The sequence below is a fragment of the Tyto alba genome, unplaced genomic scaffold, assembly GCF_018691265.1.
Source record: "Tyto alba isolate M040663 unplaced genomic scaffold, T.alba_DEE_v4.0 Super-Scaffold_17, whole genome shotgun sequence".
NCBI lineage: Eukaryota > Metazoa > Chordata > Aves > Strigiformes > Tytonidae > Tyto > Tyto alba.
In genome coordinates this window covers 1,518,186-1,541,517 of record NW_024881279.1, presented here as the reverse complement: position 1 = coordinate 1,541,517, position 23,332 = coordinate 1,518,186, and the positions used below count along the sequence as shown (strand labels likewise).

Genomic DNA, 23,332 nt, shown 5'->3' with positions numbered 1-23,332 from the left:
ACAGTGAGAAACTTAACGATATGGGTCTGTCCCCAAATCAGAAAATTTTGATCTGTCATTACATGTTTTTGAGTCTTTAACATAACATCTAGGCTATGTTCTACTTCTGTTATCCTGGATCAGAAGAAAGATCCTCCTAGCCCAGCCTCCTGGTTCTGAAACTGGCCAGGCACAGAGGGAAAAATGTGAAGGCCATGCACTTTATAATTCCTCAATTAATTTCCCCATCTTCACTTTGCTTTTTGAACTCTGAGCTTTTATCTGCTAAGCATGATATGGCAAAGACTTCTTTACATCCTACATATTGACTATCAATTTCTGTTTACTTTAAACTTATTACATGATAATTGCTTTTACTGGAGAACTCAGTGAACAATAGCAATCTATCCACCCATCCATTCTATGAAAAATTTTCTAAACCTTTCCCTTACCTCATTTTAACTGTGTCTCATTCTCTGAGCCAGAAAAATCCTTCCATCTCTCTGTCTCCCAGTCACTGATCATTCTTCCTTGCCCTTCTTTGTATCTCTCCTTCTGGGCACTGAGCTCTACCTGCTTATAGCCTCCCGATCTATTTCCTAAGTGCCAGTTCAGAGCCCACCACAGTGTGTGTAAGGCTAAGAATTGTAACTGTTTTCCATCTGCATCACTTTGCAAACATCAACATTTAATTTCACCTTCAATTCTCTTGGCGGTTTGATATAGTGAAATTCTTGTTAGCTTTTATTTTTACAATTCTGCATAGCACAGTATCACCAGCAAGCTTTGGCAATTCTCTTACAAGTATGTTGGATGGTGTTGGTCTGACTGCAATTCCCTGTGGCAACTCAGTAATGTGACGGCCCTTCATTGTGAACTACTACAAATTGAAAATAACCTGCAGAATTCTCTGACTCCAGACATACACAAGAACATACAAGGATGTGTCCCTCAGCTCTGTGCAAGAGGTGCTAGCTTTGAGGAAATAAATAAAATAGTCTTACCTTTCAAAGAGGCACATTGACATCAAGGCCAAAGAATAAAGGCAAGAGAGAAGAACAAGAATAGAAATAGAAACTGCAGAAGAAAAAGAAAAATGCATAAAAACTAAAGGTCATATCATTGCAATCATCAGGATTATTTTTGCACTCTGTAGGACAATTAGAATAACTATGCATTCAGAAAACACTGTATTTCCCTAGTTACTTCTGTAAGTACCATGCCACCTCCCAGGCTTAGAAAACAGATCTCATTAATTTTGGTGATGAATTACAATGGGCACCATATTGAAAGCCTGAGGTACAACTTTCATTATGAACCACCGTGGGTTTACTGAAGTCACAAATCTGGTTATCAAAAATAGCATGGGTAATATTTTTAAGTGCATTAAAAAACAGTGCCTTCAATCCATGCTGGAAATAGCCTGGGAATATGCATATATGTATATATGCACACACATGCATAATATAACCCTAGCCATTAAATATTTAATAATCAATTTTTGGATGTCTCATTTTAATCATGAATGCATCGTCCTCCTAAATGTGACTTTTTGTGAATTGAAAGCTCTTTTGAAAATTGACACTAAAAAGTCTCCTATTCAAGGTCTCTATTTGACCGTGGTGTAAGTTTTGCTTTATTTTTTTTATTTTCATTACAGATTATCATGTTATTTTTCCAAGTTTTATATATTTTATATATATATATATATACTAGAAAAAAAGACACTGAGTTCTTGTATCACAAAAACATTGACAGAAAAGAGGAAAGAATTATGTGTATCAAGCTTTGCATTATGCCCACTTGTTTCAGTTTAGGAACATACATATAAACTGGAAGGGCACTGCTGTCATTGTACTAGTACAGCCATTGTTTCATATTGTAGTTTACACATGGGCATTGATATTTACTAATATAAGTAACTTGGCAAGGCTACCACTGTAGATGCATCTTACAACAGTCTGGCATTTCTAGAAAAGACCTTATTGGTAGCAGTATGCTGTTCCCATGCTATGATCTTTTTGCAAAAATCCTATCTAACCTGCGTAAAAGTACCAAAACTCAATGTGACACAGTTGGCCTTATTCACCAAAAAAAATGCAGTACAAATTTTTACAGAAGAGTGTGTATGTAAATATATAGTATATATAAAGAATGCACATATATAGTTCTTTGACAGTTCCTTTTAAGGGCAAGATTCTGGTACTGTGTTTATATTGCATAATCAATTACAAGCTTCAATAAAGAGGATAGCATCAGAACCCCTGTTCCCTAGTCCCACCAGAAAAGGACAGTCTTCAAATCTTCACTCAGTTTCATTCAGTCCTCCTTGCTTGCTAGCCTCACCTCGCCTTTCATGGAAGTATTGCCTGACTACCAACACACAATTTAACAGTCAAATAAAGACTTAAATCATTTGGTACAGTATCATTCACCATAACTAGGTCATTACTTTCAAAAAAGTTGATCAGTGTACTTCAGAAGTGTAACAGAACCAACCTTTTCCTCCAGATCCTTAATTTGTCTCTTTTGGATGTCAGTTTTATCTTCTAAATCTCGGATCCTCTGGAAATTAGAAAAGAAAGCATCTAGACTAAATTCTCAGTAAATTTGCTCTGCTGAACAAGTTACTTAACATTCCAAGTGCCAAAAGCCTAGAAACTAACAAATCCATTTCTCTGGCAAGGATAATCTTGTGTAGAACCACAGACTCCATTCATCCCTGCCTAACCACAACTTTGCAATGTGTACAACTGCTCAGAATAGGCTACTGCATTATCGACAGTAGATCTGTTGCATATTATCTATTTTATATTAATCCTGCGTTAAATAGATGGAAAGCGTAAAATCATGCTTATACTCTTTAGAATTTTATCATGATTCATTAAGATTTCTCACAGTTTGATGTGTTGAAAGAGTATTAAAGTGTTATTATTAGATCTGAAATTATAAACACATACAGTACTATGAAAACATTGATTCTATGGAGAGTGAGATACATGTAACTTATCAACGAGATGCATTTTTTTAGCAGAGCTAGGTAATACCAGAAAAATTATGTAACATGAGTTAAACTTTTGGCCACTTGGGAAGAGATATCCCACAGAACAGGTAACAGAACTTCTAAGTATGAAAAACAAGGCTTTGAATCTCAGTATGTTGCCTCTATTTAATCAGGGCAGAAGACAGCTGGCCAGCAAACAGCAGAGATCCAAAAGAACAAACCAGGAGACACCTGGAGGCCCTGGCACCTGGGGAGCAGATGGCATCCCTGTGACCATCTTCCTAATTGTCTGGAGATGAGATGACTAGATTATGGCAGCTGTCAAACATGACCTCTTCCCTTCTTTGCCTCTCAGCCTTTCCCAACTCCATCTGCAACTGAGGCTGGCTAAGAGTTGTTCAAGGAAGCCAGAACTGCTGTGGCAGCGTTAATAGGGGCAGCAGTCATGGCTGAAATCCAGCAGCTCCTCATGCTGCAAAGGCCTGGTAAGGAGGACAGGAGGACCGGTCTCAAGTCTCCAACTCGTGATCAGGCAGGACTGTGAAAACTGAGTCTTCCTGTGAACCACAAACCCTAACCACTGTGCATGTGCCTTCTCTCATACTCCCATCAACATTCGAGTAAGTTTTGTTTCATTGTGCAGCTGTCACATTGATCAGCATGCTGCGACTGTTTGCCATTTTGCTGTGAGACCTCACAGCACAACTGGTCTTTGAATGTAAAATGCAGTATTGTATCTCAGCAGTGAAACGTAACAACTGTCCACTTTGAGGCACCAGAGCAGAACTGTCTGGAAAAACAGATAGCTCTCCTGTCTAACAGAAGCCAAAAGCATTCATACAGTTCCTTTTATGCCCAGTCCAGTAACTAGGGATGACCATTTTTATTACAAAGCGAGATTCATGGAGACAAAATACTGGATGAACACTCTGGTTTGGAATTTTAAGACTCAACATATGCCAAAACAATCCTCCATAAGCTAATATTAGATGTGTTTGTGTACAAGGTAAAGACACAAAGTATGAAGCAACTCAAAAAAAAATAGATGCCATGCTCCCTCATGACCTGGAGCTTGCCTAAGTTTTACCTCAGCTTGTTCTTATACAGTAAAGCTGAGTAGAAACGCATGTCCTTGGTTCTTTTTTTCTTACCTGATGAGCCTGCTGGAGCAATTCCATCCTCTCCTGAAGAATCTGGCAATCATATTCTCTGCTTTTCCTCAGCATCTGACGTCTTAGCTTTTCTACTGCTGTCCTCAGCTCTTCCTGCTGTTTTTCAGTGAGTAGTTCCCCAAACTTTATCACCGTTTCTTGCTGCAAAGCATTGTACAAGGTGGCTTCAAGCTCCTGGATCCTCTGGTTGATGCAATACCAAAAGCCAATTAGAGATGAAGCATTGTTTAAAGCACAATGGGAACTGAGGGGCTGCTGGCAGATTCAGGCACCTGCATGAGAGGTGGTCCCTGTACTCAAGTGTGCAAAAATGTGAAAAACAAACTCATAAAATGGATCAGTATGTCAACAAAAGGATACGAACTTTTATTATGAAAACAATAGTAATTTTAATTGAAATCCCTCACTGACTTTTTTTTAAGCAGTTACAGAGATGATTAGGAGTTGGATAGCATTTTCATACCTATTTTATAAGTGTAAAGGTGAATCTTTCACCAATTCTAAAATTTTGACCCATTGTGCTAAAAAAACAAAAAGAGGAAAGATTGAAGGTCACTATCAGACTAGTGTGCTCTTAATCCTGCAAATCAGTGAGCATTCTCATTAACCTGACAAACCAAACATGATAAACTTGCACAGGCAGTTATCAGATCCACATATCAAAATTTGATAAAGCAGTGTTCAGAGCAGGAACTCTTGCTTTTTGTAGCATATTGTCTCCTTGCTGCGACATATTCAAACCAGCCAAGATTCCAGATCTGAGTTCCACTTGGTTGCACTAATTCCAGTTGGACAAGACAACATCAGTGAGCAATATCTGCCTTTAACTGACAAAAGAATTTCAGACTTCAGGAGATCTGCCTTTTTGTGACGTGAAAAAGCTAGCTGTCATATTGAAGCTGTGCAGATTGCATAGTAGTGCACTAGTTAGAAGAACAGGAAAAAAAAACAAATAGAAAAAGATACTAAACAAAAAGCAAAAACCTCTCTTCCTGATCCAACAGGAGTCTGTGTCCTGTCACACTGCTGGCCAATATGTGCTGTAGAATTTCCTTTGTACATACCATGTATGCTTGGTCAAGAGCTTGCTTCCTGTAGTCTAATTCTTCCTCCAAATAACCTTTTATTTTGCAAAATTGCTCCTACAATGAAGGATCATTTGGACAGAAAAATGAATTAGTTACTCAAAATACTTCGGGAAGTTTTATTAAGTCAACTACAAATATCTGACTCAGAGAGGACTAGGAGCCTGGTCTTCAACTGACACTGCAGAATTATTAGTATCTGACTTGGCTAGAAAAAAAGGGAAAATAGCTGTGCACTGCCTTTGCATGAGAATATATCTGATTTACATGGAACTAAATACATGTCTTTTTTTATTTCAGTGGTATTGCTTGGTATTTCAGTAGTGCAATTTAGGGGTTTCTGTGTGATTTTTCTAAAGATGCCTCCTCTGGCAACATGGACAACTTCTTTTGTGCTTTCTCTTATTTTGGAAGAAGTGTGAAAGTGCAATAAACTAAACAGGAACTAAACAGGCATATTCACATTATTTGAGGTAAGCTGCTGTGATTTAACTTCTCAGCCTACCTCTAGCTGAATTGACTCAAGTACAGACATACCATAGGAACAGAAGATAAACCACTACAGTTATCCAACTCTTGTAGTTACACTTGTTCATCTTGTAGGTTACTTCCATTAACAAGAGTAGGAATAGGGTAAGGTACTAACTTTACTGGTGGTATAGCAACTTCAGTTCAGCTGTGAATATTTTACCTTTAGGATGGTATGGGCTTAAAATGCAATGAAAGAAAACAGCGTGATAATTCGTTTTTTTCCCACATACTGGTATTGAATAAAATGTCATACAATAGCTGATGTTCAGGCTGTGAATCCTCTAAGACAAAGGCAGACGTTTACATCTCTGAAAATCACTGAACAACCTTCAAGACCTCTGTATTTATTAATAAACAGTCATCCTCATGAGAAGAGAGAAGAAGATTTCAAATCTTTACTATTTCTGTCTCTGTTATTCTGTTGTTGCATGTGAACCAGACTAGTAACAATTTTATGGATTCACCAATAATCAGAGAAAGCCTGCACACTTAATTTGCCAAAAGACCTTTTCAGTTATCTTTGGGCACACCAAGTAAATGTGACACACGCAGTGTCTTGCCCCTAAAATGTGTATTAAGGCATGTCTGCTTACCATATCACTTTCCAGTTCCATCATCTTTTGATGCAGAGCAGCTTCAGCTCCCTCAATCTGCTGGATCCACTGGAGGGAAGACAATGAGAACTGTAGCCTGATGTGTTTTCTAGGCACATGCGTAGTAGCAAGTGGGACATCTACAGCACCTTGTTAGTCTATTTTTAGTAACCTATTGCTAGTTCTCGGCCCATCTTAAGGCTGTTCTCCTGTGACAGGGGCAGCTGCAGTGTCTGTAGGTAGCACTTGACAGAGAAGAAGCAAGAGATCACCTTTACTGGGTCACTGGAAGATGGAAAAGGACACTTCCTTAGATGAACAGGGAACCCATTTCATCCATGGATAAGGGGCTCTAGCATCTCAAAAATAGCTTAGATGGGTAATGGCAATTTTCTTTGCAGAGGAGAAATTATTGAATAGAATCCTTGGAAGTTGTCATGTTGACAAAATTGCACGCTGCATCTGAGCCACAGAAAGCAATTTTAACCAACCCTCACTTTCTTTTTGATTTCCAAAACAAGGAACTAGATAAATACTTTCAGTGGAAATTTTGCATACAGATCTCTTCAGAGGCTTTGGAAATCTCAGGACTATCCCACACTATAACTAATTACGTCTTAAATATCTGATAGTTTCTCATTCAGTTTACAACTGCAAGTTTCATTTGACATCCTTTTTATATTTGCATTATTTTCATATTTATATTTGACATTATTTCTATATTTATATTTTTCTATTTGTTTAGACTTCACGGCTTGGGGCAGCTGAGTTTTATATTTTTGCTGTTTTAGCAAGGTGTTTGGGACTGTGCTGGCAGTTTACTTTATCTCAGTAATCACTTCCTACACTAGAAAGTTTAATAATATTGACAACAACAGAGCAGAAAATTTCCAGTGTTAGATGAGGCCTTAGATAACACGTGAAAAAAACAAGCACACAATTTACCTTTTCTGCCAAGGACAACACAGTGGAAGCCTGAATTATGGCCACTTGTTCTTCATTTCTTAAATTCTGTTAAGAGAAAAAGAGAGAAGAAGAGAATTGGCAGCAGTTTCCTGCGTGAATAAAGATAATCCAGGCTACAGACTAGTTCTACAGTTTTCAAGGGATCCCTGTAGTACTGGGTATCTTATTCCCATCGAAACATTCAGAGTCTGTTAACATATTAAAATAAACACTGCTTTTGTCTTTCTGCATGATATAGACAAACTGTATGTTTTAATTCCATTGCATCTTATGAGAAATGTGAACTAAAATTAGACCAATTTGTCTGTCTTCATGCTAATTTTACAAAGCTAAATCTCCATTAAAGCTTTTGTAAAAATACTGCTGATTTACACCAGTACATTAATAGAGAATCATGATCCTTCATTTTTATTTCTTATACATTTTCTTAAAGCATATCTAATGGTGGCCACAGAAAGAGGATGACCTCTTTTACATGGATGACTAAAGCGGGCAGCAATGCCCACTTAGCCACAGGGGATTTGGTAATTCTTGCCTATTTATGAAAATGTTTGTAGAGGAATCCTAGTTCTGATGAAGGCATGGTTGGCTCAGACTGCCAAACTAATTCACGTGCTTTCCTGAATGACTTGAGTGCAGTCAGGCCCAGTTCCAATTATCAGTGGCCTCTGGACATACTTCCCAGTCTGCTAAACCAGATGTTAAAGCTGCTAATTCATTACTAATTCTCTGACTATTGAAATCTCACAAATCCTTAACTTAAGGAAATAAACACTCCTTAAATTAGTTGTTCCGATATTACATAATTTAACAAGTATCTTAAAAAATAGGATAATTATAGATTTTACTTACACTACTGTACAAAATGCAGCCTGTAAAGGGAAAGTATCTCCCACTTTAACTTACCCCATTATCACCTAGGATGTCTAACTGCTTTATGAGGTCTGGGATGCTGACATCCTGCAAAGAAAGAGTAAGATAAAGGCACGGAATGCACATTTTATCACAGTCTCAATACTCATCCCTCCTATGAACCATGTTGAAATCAGCCATTTCATTTTATCCCACGGAAATGCATCACACACTGATTTCAGTTGCCTTGGAGCCAGGTTTTATCATTATGGTGAAAATTATGAGTCCAATTCGATTGTGTCAGTTATCACACATTCCTACATTAGACTGAATTTAAATGCTTAAAGTATAGTGGATTTATTAGCAGAGATTAATGTCATCAGTTATATGGGCAGCACCCACCACTCCTGTAGTTAGAAGTGCTGCCTTATAAAACTGACCTACCTTAACTCCTTCCTTCATGCAGTAGATCTGTAGAGCACTGACACCATCTGAGAACGGGTGAATCTGGAGATTAAATGGTGGGGACCGCCTCTCTCTTTCCTGAAAATAAATTGAAAAGACACCAGAGAACATATTAGAATGAAGGAGATGCACACAGAACTTATTAAATGCCATAGCTACTGTTTATATTATATTTTGCAAAGCCAAGCTCCTAATTTTGTAAGTCAAATAAATAAACATTTAGACTTAGTCTGAAAAACAGTGTGCCAAGTGCAGTAAGATTCTAAACCCAAGATAATTATTTTACAGGGTATTGTTTATTTGATGAATTATGTTAACTGCAAATTGACACCTGGTTAAGACTCAAGTAATTTGCTTAATGAGTTGTTGAACAACTATATATTGTTGTAAATACTCCTCTTAGAAACAGGTATTTAAGACTACTAGGATACTCACACATCATCCTGGTATTTTGTATGTTCTAATATCTGTGGAAAGTAGTAAGTTCAAAAAAGCTGATCAACTTAGTTGGTTATACATCTTCATTGCATAAAATCTACATATATTTGTCCAGTTTTAAAAGACCAAAGACAAAAACAAAAATGTGAAGATGTTTTTTCTCATCCTTTTCGGGTATTCAGGCGAGCACAGAAGTGAAGATAAAATTTCACCTTCAAATAAATTTTTGGTTTATGACTATGTAAGTCACTTGATCAGTCCAGTTCCATGTCATATGGAAACACAGCTGTCAGCTACAACTGTGGGAAAGCTATATAAATAAGGGACAAATCTGTCCCAGCACTGATTCGTGAGAGCCAGAAAAGGCTCTGTGTTACCTACAAGCTCGGAATGGCAAGTATATAAGGCCTTGGACATCAACTAAAAAGAACAACTGAGAAATAAACCAACTTACACTGGAGAAAAGACCAGCTAGAAGTTTTTGTCACTTAGTGCTCATAACAAGAATCTGTAACTAGGGACAGTCTGAGAAGGAGCTTGAGGTCCAACCCAGTTCTCTGACCACCTGCAGAGGCTTCTGAAGCTCCTCCATCAATCTCCAGTGTCACCTGAGGGACCTTTCTTACCTAATGCAGGTCATGAGGAGAGATGCTCAACGAGGAACATGTCCAGTGCCTGCAAAAGTGATTGTGCTTGCAAGTAGACAGATAGGCTGTTGCTATTCATTGTGCTAGGGCCTCCAGCCACAAATTAGGACAATTCCAGGCAAAGCACTATACGCACGTAAGCAGGCACTGTTGGCTTTCCAGACATGCCAGCACTGGCAAGAGTGACGATAAAGGCTGTAGGAGCAAGACCACATTCACCTGTATCAATCGTCTCTTATCCCCACCACAGTGTCAGGAAGCTGAGGTACAGAGAGATCAAATCTGAACGTGCCTCAGGAATCAACAGCACAGAAGCCGTTGCAAACCCGTGTCCTGGGAGCCTGTGCTGCCTGGGCACCTTGGCTCTGTATGCTGGCTGTCCCGGGGGGGTCAGAGCAGGGCGGCAGCACTGGCACAGCCCAGCCCACAGCAGCGGCCCCGGGGAGTCGCAGACGTTCCCCAGCAGAGCCAGAGTGGCCTGAGGGCTGTCGTGGGCCTTGCTTCAGCCCCCTCCACCACAGCAGACAACACGTGGGTTTCTCCTCTGCAACGAAGGGTGCTCTAATCGCCCAGAACAGATCGGTTTGGGTGAGGCAGCCCCCCTCTCCTCTCACAGCCAAGTCCCCACAGAAAAATGAATTCAAGATTTCCTGCGACAGAGGAGACAAGGTACAACCCTTTTACCCCCATAGGTGTGGTACTGGAAGACAACAGCCCTGGGTCTGATACTTTCTATTACAACTGCTTATGCAATTTCATCGATCATTGCTGAATTAAACTTCAAACAGTTCCAGTCCTTCAAGCACAGGGCTAGAGAGGTGCACTTCTCACAGCAGCACTCTCAATGAAACTTCAACTCTTGTCTCATCACCCTCGCTGAAAGAGGGGAAAAAAACAAAGACAGTATAATTTACAGATCAGAATTTTCACATGGGGGAAAAAACAGGTCTTTGAAGACCCTGAAAAGGGAACTGCACCTGCATCTCTGACTTCTTAGAGGACCATTCTACTCTTCAGCTAGAGATAAAAGTGTGCTGAACATTTCCTTCTCCTCCAAGACCTGCTCAGGTTCACACACACACAAAAAAAAAAAAAACACAACCCTGGATGCCTCCTCTCAGGGGAGATCTTAGCTGTGAACTAGGATGCAGCACTGAGCAAAGTACATGAGGATAGGGTTTAAGCCTTGATTATTTGGTTAATTTAAATGTAAATAATTCCTGTCGACTTAGTAGACTCCAGGCCAGCAATAAGAACAAAGCATATTGACAACAGATTGCTCCAAAGTACTAGAGAAATCATATCTGCAGGTGTGGTAACTAACAGCTATGCTGACATTAATCAGCTAAGTTTATCTATGCATACGGGGCACCTAGCTCAGAGAGGTGAACTAGTCAAGTGTGAAGCTTACTACTTCCAGGATATTAGAACTGACATACTTCAGCTCACAAATAAAAAGGCAGACCTGATTTGTTACTCTGTTATATCACTAGAATGCTTGTGCAAACACTTGATTAAAGTTGGTGTCCAGTGCAAGTGCACTGGTTTAATTTGCTACCAGCTCTAATGTAAGGAGCTCATCCATCACCTCCAGCTCAAGGTTGCGGAACTCCAACAGCTCATTCTGGTCTCGGGCATCCTGCAACTCCTGTTGCAGACGGTTGTTTTCTGCTTCCAGTTTCTCTATCTAATAGAAATATGTAAAAAGTCAGGATCTGTGTGACTGTTACAAGAAACACTGAATATTTGATGAGTAGCAGTTGAGGTAGCATGGGCAGTGCAAAATCCAAACTCAAGAAATGATTTAGTACTTGCTGGTTTACCTCAGTCAGTCTTTAGTTTACAGGTAAAATTCTGCTCATCAGCTTTCCAAATATCATAAAATGCTTAGGCTGAAGGTTTTTCTGAAAGAATCCAACCCTGGTGAAGATCATCAGGGAAGTTAACTCTACAGAGGTGTCAGGTTTGCTATTAATCTACCTTAGCTATTAAACACATTGCTCTTATGGTAAAGCACCAGAATAGATTGTCTGGGGAGGAATGTGGAGACATCATTGTTGGAGGACTCTGAGACCAGCTCGGAGAAATGTCTATCAGGAATGTCACAAACAGTTGCACCTGCCTTGGAGAAGAGCTCAGGCTAGATCAGAGATTCCCAGTGCATAGTACATGAACCAAGGATGGCATGCAGGGAGAGCTGTCTTTGTGGAGGCAGTTACCTGAGCAGCCATCCCACCCCATGCAAGCACTTGCGCAAACTGCACAGCAAGCATCTCCACACAAGTAGTTCTGTCAACTAGCGGATACGCTTAAATACCACCCATTGGCCAATTGTCTATAGCTTGCTTGTTGTGGACAACTCCTTCACTAGCTCTTCAGCCTGCTCTCTTCCTAAAGTCTCCAGCCAGTGCCAGGACATGTATTCTGCACTCGGGTTGTCCGAGCAGGGCTTAGACAAGGACAGCTAGGTAGCATGGTAAGACTGAGGTCAAATGAGCACCAATGGCTCAGTCTGTTTGGATGGGGAAGGATGGTACAGGGCTGGAGATTTACTAGGTGTGTTTATGGAAGGGGAGAAACACAGGCTAAGAAACCTCATCTGGGGAGATAAAAGACAGTGGTACTGCAAGTTATGGCCTCTTGCTAATGGCAGTCATATGTACAGCCACTGCTGTTACTGTCAGTGTTATGCAAGCAATGCTGAGGTCCTTCATATCCTTATATTCCATGATTAAAAATGTATACATCCATACAAATATATATACATACACAAACAGGTGACATTCCTAAATGTACCAAGGGACTGAGCAGTACAAGCTCCATTGGACCTTGGGATGACTTTAAGCCCTTAAAAATATACAGAACATACAGGGACTAGGAGTATGAAAGTGTCCTGGTGTTAGAGGGTGACTGTGTTTCTGCTGCCGTTCCACACCCAGAAGCTAAGCTCAAAACATCCTGCCAGTGCATCGGCAGCTGACTCTTCAGCACAATGCTACTGGAACACAAAGGTCTGTGCCTTGGAGCCAGAATGATGAGTAGAGCTTCCAGCTCTCAAGCTGAAGCTTACCAGCAGAGCTGGTACATCAGCAACTGCCAGCAACAACAGCACCTAAGCAGAGCTAGAGAGGGCTTGCCTCTCCGTATGTTATCCTGTCCATATTAATCTATGCTGTTCTATCCTTATACTACACCTATAAACACCAGACTGCATGTCCAGAAAGTGTATTGCAGATTCCAGATTACCCTTCAGAGTGAACATGCAAAACTTGGGAACATACCTTGTCTAAAAGCTCTTGGTTCCTCTTAATGAAAAGCTGTTTGTCCTCCACCCAGTGTGAGTCCTGTTGGATGAAGCAGCACTATTACAGAATAATCAAACTCCATGAAGTTGGGCATGTTTACTGAAAACTGGAGCCACAATATTCAAGCTTTAAAATCCTACAGAAATGAACTGTCATTTACAGAATAACAACATATTAGTCTACCAAGACATAGCAAGGCTTATGAGCTCACTAGACCTGCCTGTTTACTGAACAGTGGCATTACATCTCATGGAAGTCTACACTGAAACTGTGCTATGTATTTTGTAAGCAGAGCAGGTAAGAACCAAAATAGGAAAAGAAAATACACAGGAAGTGCTTACCTGCCCTTTCTGTGCCAAAGTTTTCTCCAGATCTTCTATTTTGGCTTTATACCTCTGGACTTCAGCTTGGAGCTGCTCCTGAGCCTATTGAAGTCAGGCACAGCATTAAATGCTAACAAAAACAGCAATGTGACTGCTATTAAAAGGAAATCAAACACAGTAGATTCTGGGTTTCTGCTGTTGCTTCCACTGAGTAACTGCTACAAAGATTCTGGCTCAACGATGTTTTGTGCCACCCCTCAGATTGGCATACAGAGGAAACAAGGGAACAGAGTGGTAGACCAGCCCCCTCTCCCCACCCAAGCCTATTATTACTATGTATTGCACTGGAGTCGTGAAACACAAGCTCAGGTATTCAGGGTGACAGGCTTTGTTCAAAGACCCTAGTAAGGGGCAGTCCCTGAATTGAAGAAAAGTGCTTAGTAAATGAGAGTGGCAAAAAGTAGTGGAAAGAGGCAGTTATAACTGCCTGGGAGGTCTTCAAGAGCTGACTCACAAAGTGCTAAACAACTTTGTGGGATCTCACAGCTGACAATGCTTTGAGCAGGAGTTTGGGCTGGAGACTTCCTGAGGTCCCTTCCAGGCTGAATGATTCCATGATTTTATTAGAGAGACAACATTTTTAGCCTTGGAAGGTTTACTGTAGTCTGCATCACATTAAAATTTGAATGTAATTTGCATTTCTCTGTTAGAAACATTCAGGTGAATATTCCTTAAGTTGGTGCAATACGTGCCTTTGTGAAATCCCACGTTTCCATTTACCTTTAAAACCCAACCCCTTCACACCTGGGCGAAATATGAAAAAACCCTTGTGCTTCTGTGCCAAATTGCAGAATTACCTGCTTTGGCATGCCTGCCTAACTGCAGTTTTCAGGTTCGTGTTGGGGACAGCCCCATGTAAACTGAGTGATTATGTCCATTCTTAATTGCCACTCTCTTTAAATGTACTCAGCAAACAAGTGAAACAGTCATCTCTAGGTTGTATGGATGTTGTATGTAACTCCATTCCCTTGTATGTCACTTTGAGGGGTTTGTATGTCCTGATAACAATGAAATGCTTTTATCCTCAGACAATTACTGACCTTGGCTTCTCTTTCAGCATCTATGATGCCTCCTGTCTGCTCCTGCAGTAGTGCATATGCTCTCTGCAGGGCCTGGTACTCCTTTGTCAGCTGTCGAAACCGCAGCTCTGATTCTTCTGCTGCTAAACCCTGATGGATAAGAAAGGACATGTCTAAGCATCAGACAGTAGAGCAGTGCCAAAGCAAAGAATGCAAGTGTGATTTGTTAAGCACAATTGTTGGTTTACAGGTCTTTATTCAAATAGCTTTTTTGATGAGCCTGCTGTAATATGAAGTAGTAAGAATATGGAATTTATACAGCATTTAAATGTCTTTAAGCTAAAAGAAATGTGATAGATTTATTTTCTTGAAGGGGGAGAGGAAAAAGATAATCTCAAACTGCAATGAAGTCATAGCTGTAAACTCTACAGACTAGATTTTGAAAGAATCTCTCAGCATTTCAGTATAACAGTAATCAAAATTGTAGCCAAGCTTAATGAAGAACTTATTCAATATGCACTATAAAAACTGAAGTGTTTTTGAGAGCCTGGCCACTTGTTTTGGAAGTCAAAGTCTATTGAAAACTCATCCTTGCCTATGGAAAGAGTGAGATCTTACCTCATCCAGATCATCATCTGGGGTTGCTGGTGTTCTGTCTGTTCTATATGAGGCCACAGAGGATGTTTCAGAGTCCATGGAATCATCATCATACCCAAAAACTGTATCTACCACATGTCTCTAAAGAAGGGAAAACATAATTTCTGAATCTCCTTAGAAACACACAGTATGAGCTTATGAGGGGAAAGGTTAGTTCAAAATCACATAGCCAGTTACTTAAAAAAGAGCAATGGGCTATCCCTGCAATTACTATCTCCAAACAAATCCAGAGGGAACCCTATTGAAGAGTAGGGCTTGTGCTGGTGGAGAATGAGTTTGCTGATTCATTTTTCTGAGCTGAGAATCTGACTCAGTTTAAAATTTGGAAAACAATGAGAACAGCAACATGCTAAGCAAGCATCTCCCACCTTACAGGAAGGTATGGGAATTTTGTTAACCCCAAAGCTGTTCAAAGACATCTATCAACATGCAGATTGGTGTGCAAAGATAACACCACAAAGAGAAATGTGTGCAGAATAGGGAATCCTCCTGCTTGTCTCATGGACACTGTTGATACTGCTGTTGGAGTGAATGAAAGCTATGCAAATACAAAACTAGCATAAAGAAACTTTTATCTCACACATCTTTCCAGTACTAGAGTAACTGCCACATGTTATATGAGATTGCTCACACTACACAGTTTAGTTGTATGTCTGACACCTCACTATCTCCAATCTCAGTAACTGATTTAAATCAAATAAAAACTGTGAGTCATGTACTATGAACGTATAGATGCTTGACCCTTCAGGCTTAGTTTTAGGGTACAGATTTGAGCATTTAAATACTTGGCTTATGAATAATTCTGCAGACAAACTGATCAACGAGCATTAAAATACACTTCTGGTTTGCAACATTTTTCACTTTTGCTGACAGGTTACAACCTTCTAAACCTGGAATCTGAATCAGACAAAAAACACGTACCAAAGATGCCAATAACCTTTTGCATATATCATCTTTTTTTGTTCATTATTTCTCCAAGTGAAGACAACAGCCATATTGTCCTGTGTCATAATCTTTGGTTTAGAAATAAAGTTGACTGACGAAAATACTTTTTAGACCTTGTCTACCAATTATGTCTACTGTGTATTGCTTCAAAACCCATATAGAAACAATGTGATGACACGTCTAGGATTTACTGGTCTGAAATTGTCTGTGTGTAGGAAAGAGTTGCGTTATTTTCACAGAATATGGCTGAAGTACTAAGGGATGTCCTTGGAAATAAAAACAGCAGCCAAGCTCTGTTTGTTACACAGTATTTGCGCTTTTTGGAGGTGGGATGTGGCTGTTGCAAAGTCATTCTTCACATCTAGCTACTAATGGAGCTATTTGAACCACCACTGACTACTCAGCTCTAAAACTATTATAAATTATACCAGCTTTGGACTTGACCCAATTCAGGGTAATACAAGGGGTAGCCAAAAGCCCATGGAATTGAGCAGCAGAGAATGACACTCCGTTTCTCAGGCACAAACTTCCACTTGAAGAATAAAGTTGGCCAAGGATTTTGTTTTAGTCTATATGTGCTGTGAAAAATAGATAGCAGAAGATAGATGGGAAGATCTCTGAAAATGTAAATACATCTCAGCATAACAGACCTTGAGACCAGTATTTATAGAAACTATTTCAGAGAGCGGGGAAAAAAAGCCCCATTTTGCTGAAAATAAAATAGCTACATACCCTTAACTGAATTTCAAAGTGGACTTAAAAAGCTCTCCCAAACCAAGGTGTTTATAAACCTGCTCACTAAAGCAGATTATTATAATCCACAAAGCTCTCTCTAATCAGATTGCTAAAGTGTGTTTTCCTATAGAGCCTGCTAGTATTTTTGTAAGCTGAAAACAATTTTCCTCTTACCTTAATTGGCTTTGAGCTCCTTTTATGCTTTCGGCGACGAATGAGTTTCTCCCTGTCCTGGAAAGTAAGATTAAAAAGTTACTCACTCTTCTCTTGTTTGCAGCTGTAGAAGGCCAAATCTACAGAGGAAATAAATCATTGGGCTTCCACCAACTCTCTGTTCATACGTTCAAACAGGAATCTGATTCCAGGTGGAAGGGAGGATTCATATCCTCCTGAAAACCACTTAAAGAAGGGAAGATGGGATATCTGAAAAAAAAAAAACACTTTGTTGTTCAGTTGCCTTGACAGGCACTGATGGATTTCCTGTTAAAATCACTGGGAGGCATGTCACAGGGGACTGGTTTGGGCTTTGTATGAGAGGCTGTCTGCCTCCCCTGCAGAGGAGATGCTGCCTCCGTCTCAAAGTCATTAAATGATGGTAGCGTTGATCTCACCACTCCTAGCAATGATGTTTTAGAAGAGGCAACAGCCTGTTTCGGAGTCTCTTTCTCCTTCCCCTCAACATCATAACGCCAAGTTAGCTGAAAAAGGGATTGTCAGTCTTAAATGACAGAAGAACTAGTGAATAACTGTCTAACAGCACACGCTTTTCCAGCACATGATATTGCACTGTGTGCCTGCCTCCTAATAAGGAAACTTTTTAATGGTAGCTTAGTTATAATGGTAAACCAGCTTGGCACAGCCCTGCCTTGTGAACACGTAGGCATCTGCCCAAGCTCCACAGTTCTTAGTCTGCATTCACTTCTAGAGCTCAAATCATGCACAAAAGTTAAATTTCTAAGTTGTAGGGGCTAGTGCCCCACTAGAAATTCAGTTAAAATGCATCCATGCATACCTACATCTAAACATTTGCAAGTGCTCAAAAATATTAACCCTCAGACCTCTAGTTATAAAAAGAAATACTATCAGTGGTGAACTGTACACAGGAATCATTAGAAATTTACTGGTGCTCTGGACATACCCTTGTTAACTCATCAATTATGTTCTGTTGTTCTATGACCTGAAGTTTTAAGAATTCAGTTTCTTGTTCCTCATTAGCCTGATCCAGGTCATTGAGAGATCTTAATTTCTTTAGAGGAGGATGTGATGTCATTTTTTCTCTCTGTGGTAAGAAGAAACAGATAAAATAAGATCAAGCAATTAAAAGAGAGTACCTTTCAGTTAAAAATTAGACCTTATCTTTCATTTAAGCTGTACAGCCCTGTAAATACACTTCAGCTACACCATTTTTATAACATTATTAATACCCATCAGCACTTCTTAAAAATAAAGCAGCACAGCAAAGTTGAGTTCTTTAATCAGAACAACAAAGCTTTATCTATTTACTTATTATGTGGCAATATAGCCTCTAGAGCAGCCCTTAAATGTCATATACCATAGCTCTTCCTTTGCCATGCATCAAGATTTCAGAACATGTAGCAAATATAGTTGAACCCCCTACCTGTCCAGTGGGTATGAAAGTAATATATACTCCCATGACCCCATGCCCTTACTGATACCCATCATATGACCATACACAGGAATGAAGTGGACATGCTTTAGTCACGTGAAAGACATGCATCCAGTCAGAAGAGGATGAAAGGCAAAAAATGTGGTACCAAATCTATTTTAACTAGAAATCCACCTCCTGCCTGCTCCTGAGCATACATGGGAGAAGAGATGGCTATAGCCTGTGAAAATTACACTCTAGCCACCCACAGCTTGCTAACTTCCGTAATTTGGGCATCTATAATATAAAAAGCAGATGTCAGGGAGCTAAGGTAGAACACACTTGCTGTGTGCACATATATGTACGAGTAATACTGCCCACTGATGTCTAATGCGTGCACATTCCCAAGTCCCTTCTCCTTGCTGTGGGAGAGCCCAAGGGGCTGTGATCTGTACTACCACAGCTGTGGAAGAATATAAGACAATAAAGTGAATCTGATCATCTCATCCTAATCTGCAGGAAAGATGCATCTACTGCAGAAGAGTCAGCCTGCTCAAGACGACGACAGCAGCTATTGCAAGCCAGGGACAAGACACACAAACACATTTAGAAGGGGCAGTCATCTCAGCCTGCCAGCTTACATCTAAAAACCTAGAACTTCCACCTCCTTTTTTTATTAGTGTCAAAGCAACACCAGTGAATGTGTAGGGACTGGATTCTGACTGATACTCAAGGAACCATCTGAAGGATATACAGATGTAACTGCTTTAACACCGCTTCATATAGCCCTGATATGTGAAATTTATAACTCTAGCCAAATTTATACCACCACCATTGTTCCTTTCCCCTATTCATCTGCCATGCATATATTTTATGGAAAGATTGTATGTGCTCAGTGGCAGACTAGAACTTTACTTTGTCATCATCAGCTCTAACAAGAACATGTACATTCGAAGATGAACATTATGTTGACTGAAAACATTGCTCTTAGTTTCCTTTTTGACTTCTAGATGCAAAATAGCACAGTGGGATATGTCTCAATGATACAACTATTTTTTTTCTTTTTATTTTTTTTTTAAAACAATCGAAACTCAATATTCTAACTTTTGGGACAGTATTAAAGACTGTGATTATGCATTCATTTAAATATATTGCACATGTATGCATAACACACAATGTTATAGTATGTAAGTATTATATACAGACCTAACCATGGCAATATATTATCAATAGTATTATACACTATATACAACACATTTTCTCTACATATATACATGCATACACTATGCAGATGTGGGTACCAGAACAGACACAGATCATACAGTGATCCTCATTTTTTCTCTTCAGTACCAACCATTTCTATATTTTCTTTAGTGACTGCTTTGAGTTTATCTTCCATGCGCTGCAAAGACTGCATAAGTTCATCATTTCTCTTCGTGAGGCACTTGTTCTTTTCCAGAAGAGGTTTACATTGTTTCTCAGCTTCTCGGACACGTTTCAACTGGATTGATAACAGCAATTAATAATTGTAATTAATCCAAATAAAAGATATTTTTTCTCCCTCCTTTGTTAGAATTATTTTTGTTACTTCCCCAGTAAAATGCCAAAGTGATCTAATGGAACTGATGCTTACAGCTTCCATAACTAGCTTTATCTATAAATCTCAAAGCATAATTCTGCATACCTGTTTCCAAAAGATGGCTTTATCTATGGGAAAACTCAGACACAGAGATGAAGCAACCCAACACACAGTCAGGCAACTGCAAAGCTGCTGCAAAAGTCTGAAATGACTGGTGCTTTAACTGCTAGAAACCCAATGATTTTCTCACTGAAAGACAGATTTGCATAGGTACCTACTCAATCTGGATAACAGCAATAACAACATAGTTGTAAGTCTGTTTTTTTTAATGCCACACAGTGAAATACTTGTGCATATGTACAATGAACTTTGTTTTAATCAACAAATCACATAACATTTAAACAACAAATCCCATAAGACAGGAGGATCTCTTAGGGCATGCTTGGGATTTTCAGTATTGGTACAACTACAGTTTTAACTAAGATCTCTTCATCTGAAAAATTAGTTCCATCCAGTAATATTGAGTGCTTTTATAGATATAATTTCTTTTCCTAAGGGAGGACCAGGAAGATGGCATGCAGCTATGGAAAGACATCATCTTTGCACCCAGATGATCTACCTAACAAAGACACTGTCCCAGTTCTGTATTACTGTTTGTCACTGGGAGGTTCCTGTCCCTTGCAGCTCCGCTGAGGAAAAGACTGCGAGAGTTTTCTGTAGCTCTTAAGGACAGCTAACCACATTCGCTTACATCATCACATCATCTACTAGGCTATTTAAACTAACCCAGTGATTATTGTCTGAAACAGGGTAGCAAGTATCTGAAGATACCTTCTACTAACAGAAAAGGGGAGAGCAGCTAGGAAGTGGTTACATCTTTGATCAGCTCAACTGTGGGCAAAGCAACCATTCATCCTACCCTAAGAATTACACTAGTTGTTGCTAGTCTGAATGTATCCTTAAAGTGTATGGTATTTCTAGCAGTACTCCTGGTCACATTTAATAAAATGTGTTCACTGTAGTCACATTGTGCAAGATACAGCTTAGAAGCCTCTTCAAATCAACTTTTTTCCTTGTGAAAAAATAGGCTGAATATCCAATGACATGCAACAGCTAATCACGCTGACTCCAACCTACTCAGTATCAAAGAAATTTGAGCATTGAGAGCTTTTCGTATCTGAAGAGACACACATGAACGTATTTGTAATTTTCAATCTTGATAAAACATTTTTTTGCAGATATTATGTTAAGAACATTGAGGAGAACCAAGCCAGCTAAACTGATATGAAAAGAATGCACTAAGACTCCTAGCTCAGGAATAAAAAAAAAATAATTAAGAGTTGAATTTCACCACCCTTATCCTTAATCACAGAAGCAGAAATATAGAGACGTTAAAAAGCCAGGGTGCTGACTTCAACAAACAGGTATCACCACCTAGGAGTAAATCTGATAAAGGGATCAATTTACTGTTGTCTATTCTCCCTAGTTCCAGTACTTAAGTGTTCTCAACCTGGTCAAATACTGGACTACAGACATCATTTAATTTACAAGGTAAGTCTTGCCATACACTATTGTATGCTGAAAAAGTCAAGGAGGGAACATAAGCATTCATATAGAAACCTATGAGCCTCTCTGCCTCAACTTTCGTTTTGATTTTGTACTCATATAACTTCAGTGAAACTACTGTTTAATTCTAGGATAAAATAAATCATCCTCAGCTTCTTGAGTGACTAGTCTGATGGATGGAGAAGGCATACTCATGACTGGCTATCATCCTTGCATCCTCCTCTCTTTGCCTTTCCCTATGGTTCCCTGATCTTTTCTCTCTGACAGTGCAAAGCTCACACACCAGTTCATTTCGCTCATCAACAAGCAACGTGTTCCTGTCTTCCAGCTTCCGGATTGTGGCGTTCAGCTCTGCTATCCTCTTCTGGTTTCTGCGCAAGTCCTGTTCATTGGCAACAACATAATACAGTTACTGATTCCTTTCGAAATACATGCTTGGGAAAAGAATCCTCAGAAACTACACACCAGTCAACTTAAGCTGTCATCATCAACAAATTATATTTATGGATTTTTACAGTATTGAAAATGCTGGCAAAATATATCTATTTTTGGAAAAAAGTATCTGGTTTGGGGGATACGTTAATTGAAAATTTTTATCTGTTTAAAAAAAATGAAGAGGAAACAACCAATCAGATGTCAGTGTTTTTTTATAATGGGGAAGAAAAAGCAAAAAGTTAAGAGATTCTAACTTTTAGTACATTTTCATATACATTGCTTTGATTTGCTGGACCACTATGTCAGGTGAAAAAGGGCATCACTTTCAGCATCAATTGCATTTACGTTCTTATTCCTCATTTGTATATGTGTAAATATGTGCATTATACACACATTTGTTGTGTAAACATCATGTATTTAGACACACAATAAGTGAGTTGTGTGTTTTGTGAATGACAGCAAGGCCTGTATAAGTGGAGAATAAGACAGAAAGAGAAGGATCTCCTAAGAGTCTTCCAGATACCCCGCCCCAGCCTTCTCCCTGCCCATCTTCTCAATTATATTTGTTTTTGAAGATGCATGCTATCCAGGTAGTTATGTTCATGGAATGATTCTCTCAAAAGGGCACTAATTATTTAACATGTTTTATATTTGTAAATACAGTAATTGAGGAAACAGCCTTACAAAGCTTTGTCCCACTAAAATTCTCTCTGAAGAATCTATGGACATAACTTCCCTGGAGTGAGTAAGAGTGAGAATGTATTCCCAGGGCCTGAGAAAATATTTAAGAGAAACACAGCCATGTTCCTGCTTTGCAGGGACCAGTAAAACCTGCATACAGGGCTGCTGCAGTGCTCCGAACCATCTCCAGCCCTTCCTGGGATCTCTCTCTTGGGACTGCTCATGTTACACTCTGCCTCCTTCACCAAGAAGAGCTGTTCATCCAGAGCTTCCTTCTGCAGCTGCAGCTTCTGCACATAGCCTGTCTGTGTCTCCAGTTCTTTCTCCAAGGAAAATATGATCCTGTCTTTAGCCTTGATCTCGTCCATCTGAATGAGAGAAGCATCAGAACAGCGATATTATTGTGTAAAGGCAACAGCATTTCAGCCTTCTGCAATCTAGTAGCATATGATTTATTTAATAGCAGTGTTCACCACTGAAATCTGCTATATCATACCGTACCAGGCTTGTAAAACAATACACTTTGAGGTTTCAGCCATAACTGTACATTGGCACAGTAGCAGATTCACTAGCCTTGCACAGAATGAAGGCCAGAAACTGAGCATGGTACGATGTGTTAACGGATAACTGAATGAAGAGTTCAGGCTTTCACATTGCATTTTGGTCAGTTATTTACATTACTGAAAAAT

General features: G+C 39.5%; 1 protein-coding gene across 3 annotated transcripts in view; it reads right to left on the bottom strand.

The window, feature by feature from the left end:
* JAKMIP2 (janus kinase and microtubule interacting protein 2) overlaps positions 1 to 23,332 on the bottom strand; it is a 67,028-nt gene that overhangs the window by 4,819 nt on the left and 38,877 nt on the right. Inside the window, exons 4-21 of one of the 3 annotated variants that reach the window (XM_042790229.1) lie at positions 22,802 to 23,011; positions 21,811 to 21,909; positions 19,737 to 19,883; positions 17,915 to 18,055; positions 16,951 to 17,007; positions 15,058 to 15,177; positions 14,461 to 14,589; positions 13,379 to 13,462; positions 13,014 to 13,076; positions 11,321 to 11,419; positions 8,627 to 8,725; positions 8,237 to 8,290; positions 7,310 to 7,375; positions 6,365 to 6,433; positions 5,220 to 5,297; positions 4,135 to 4,338; positions 2,479 to 2,544; positions 984 to 1,056 (exon numbers count right to left, since the gene is read on the bottom strand). In XM_042790229.1, the coding sequence (XP_042646163.1) occupies positions 1,006 to 1,056; positions 2,479 to 2,544; positions 4,135 to 4,338; positions 5,220 to 5,297; positions 6,365 to 6,433; positions 7,310 to 7,375; positions 8,237 to 8,290; positions 8,627 to 8,725; positions 11,321 to 11,419; positions 13,014 to 13,076; positions 13,379 to 13,462; positions 14,461 to 14,589; positions 15,058 to 15,177; positions 16,951 to 17,007; positions 17,915 to 18,055; positions 19,737 to 19,883; positions 21,811 to 21,909; positions 22,802 to 23,011 (1,836 nt within the window). In that variant the 3' untranslated portion in view covers positions 984 to 1,005. Of the gene's footprint in view, positions 1 to 983; positions 1,057 to 2,478; positions 2,545 to 4,134; positions 4,339 to 4,566; positions 5,079 to 5,219; positions 5,298 to 6,364; positions 6,434 to 7,309; positions 7,376 to 8,236; positions 8,291 to 8,626; positions 8,726 to 11,320; positions 11,420 to 13,013; positions 13,077 to 13,378; positions 13,463 to 14,460; positions 14,590 to 15,057; positions 15,178 to 16,950; positions 17,008 to 17,914; positions 18,056 to 19,736; positions 19,884 to 21,810; positions 21,910 to 22,801; positions 23,012 to 23,332 lie in introns of those variants that run through there. The other 2 variants (XM_042790230.1, XM_042790231.1) reach the window with 2 other exon arrangements.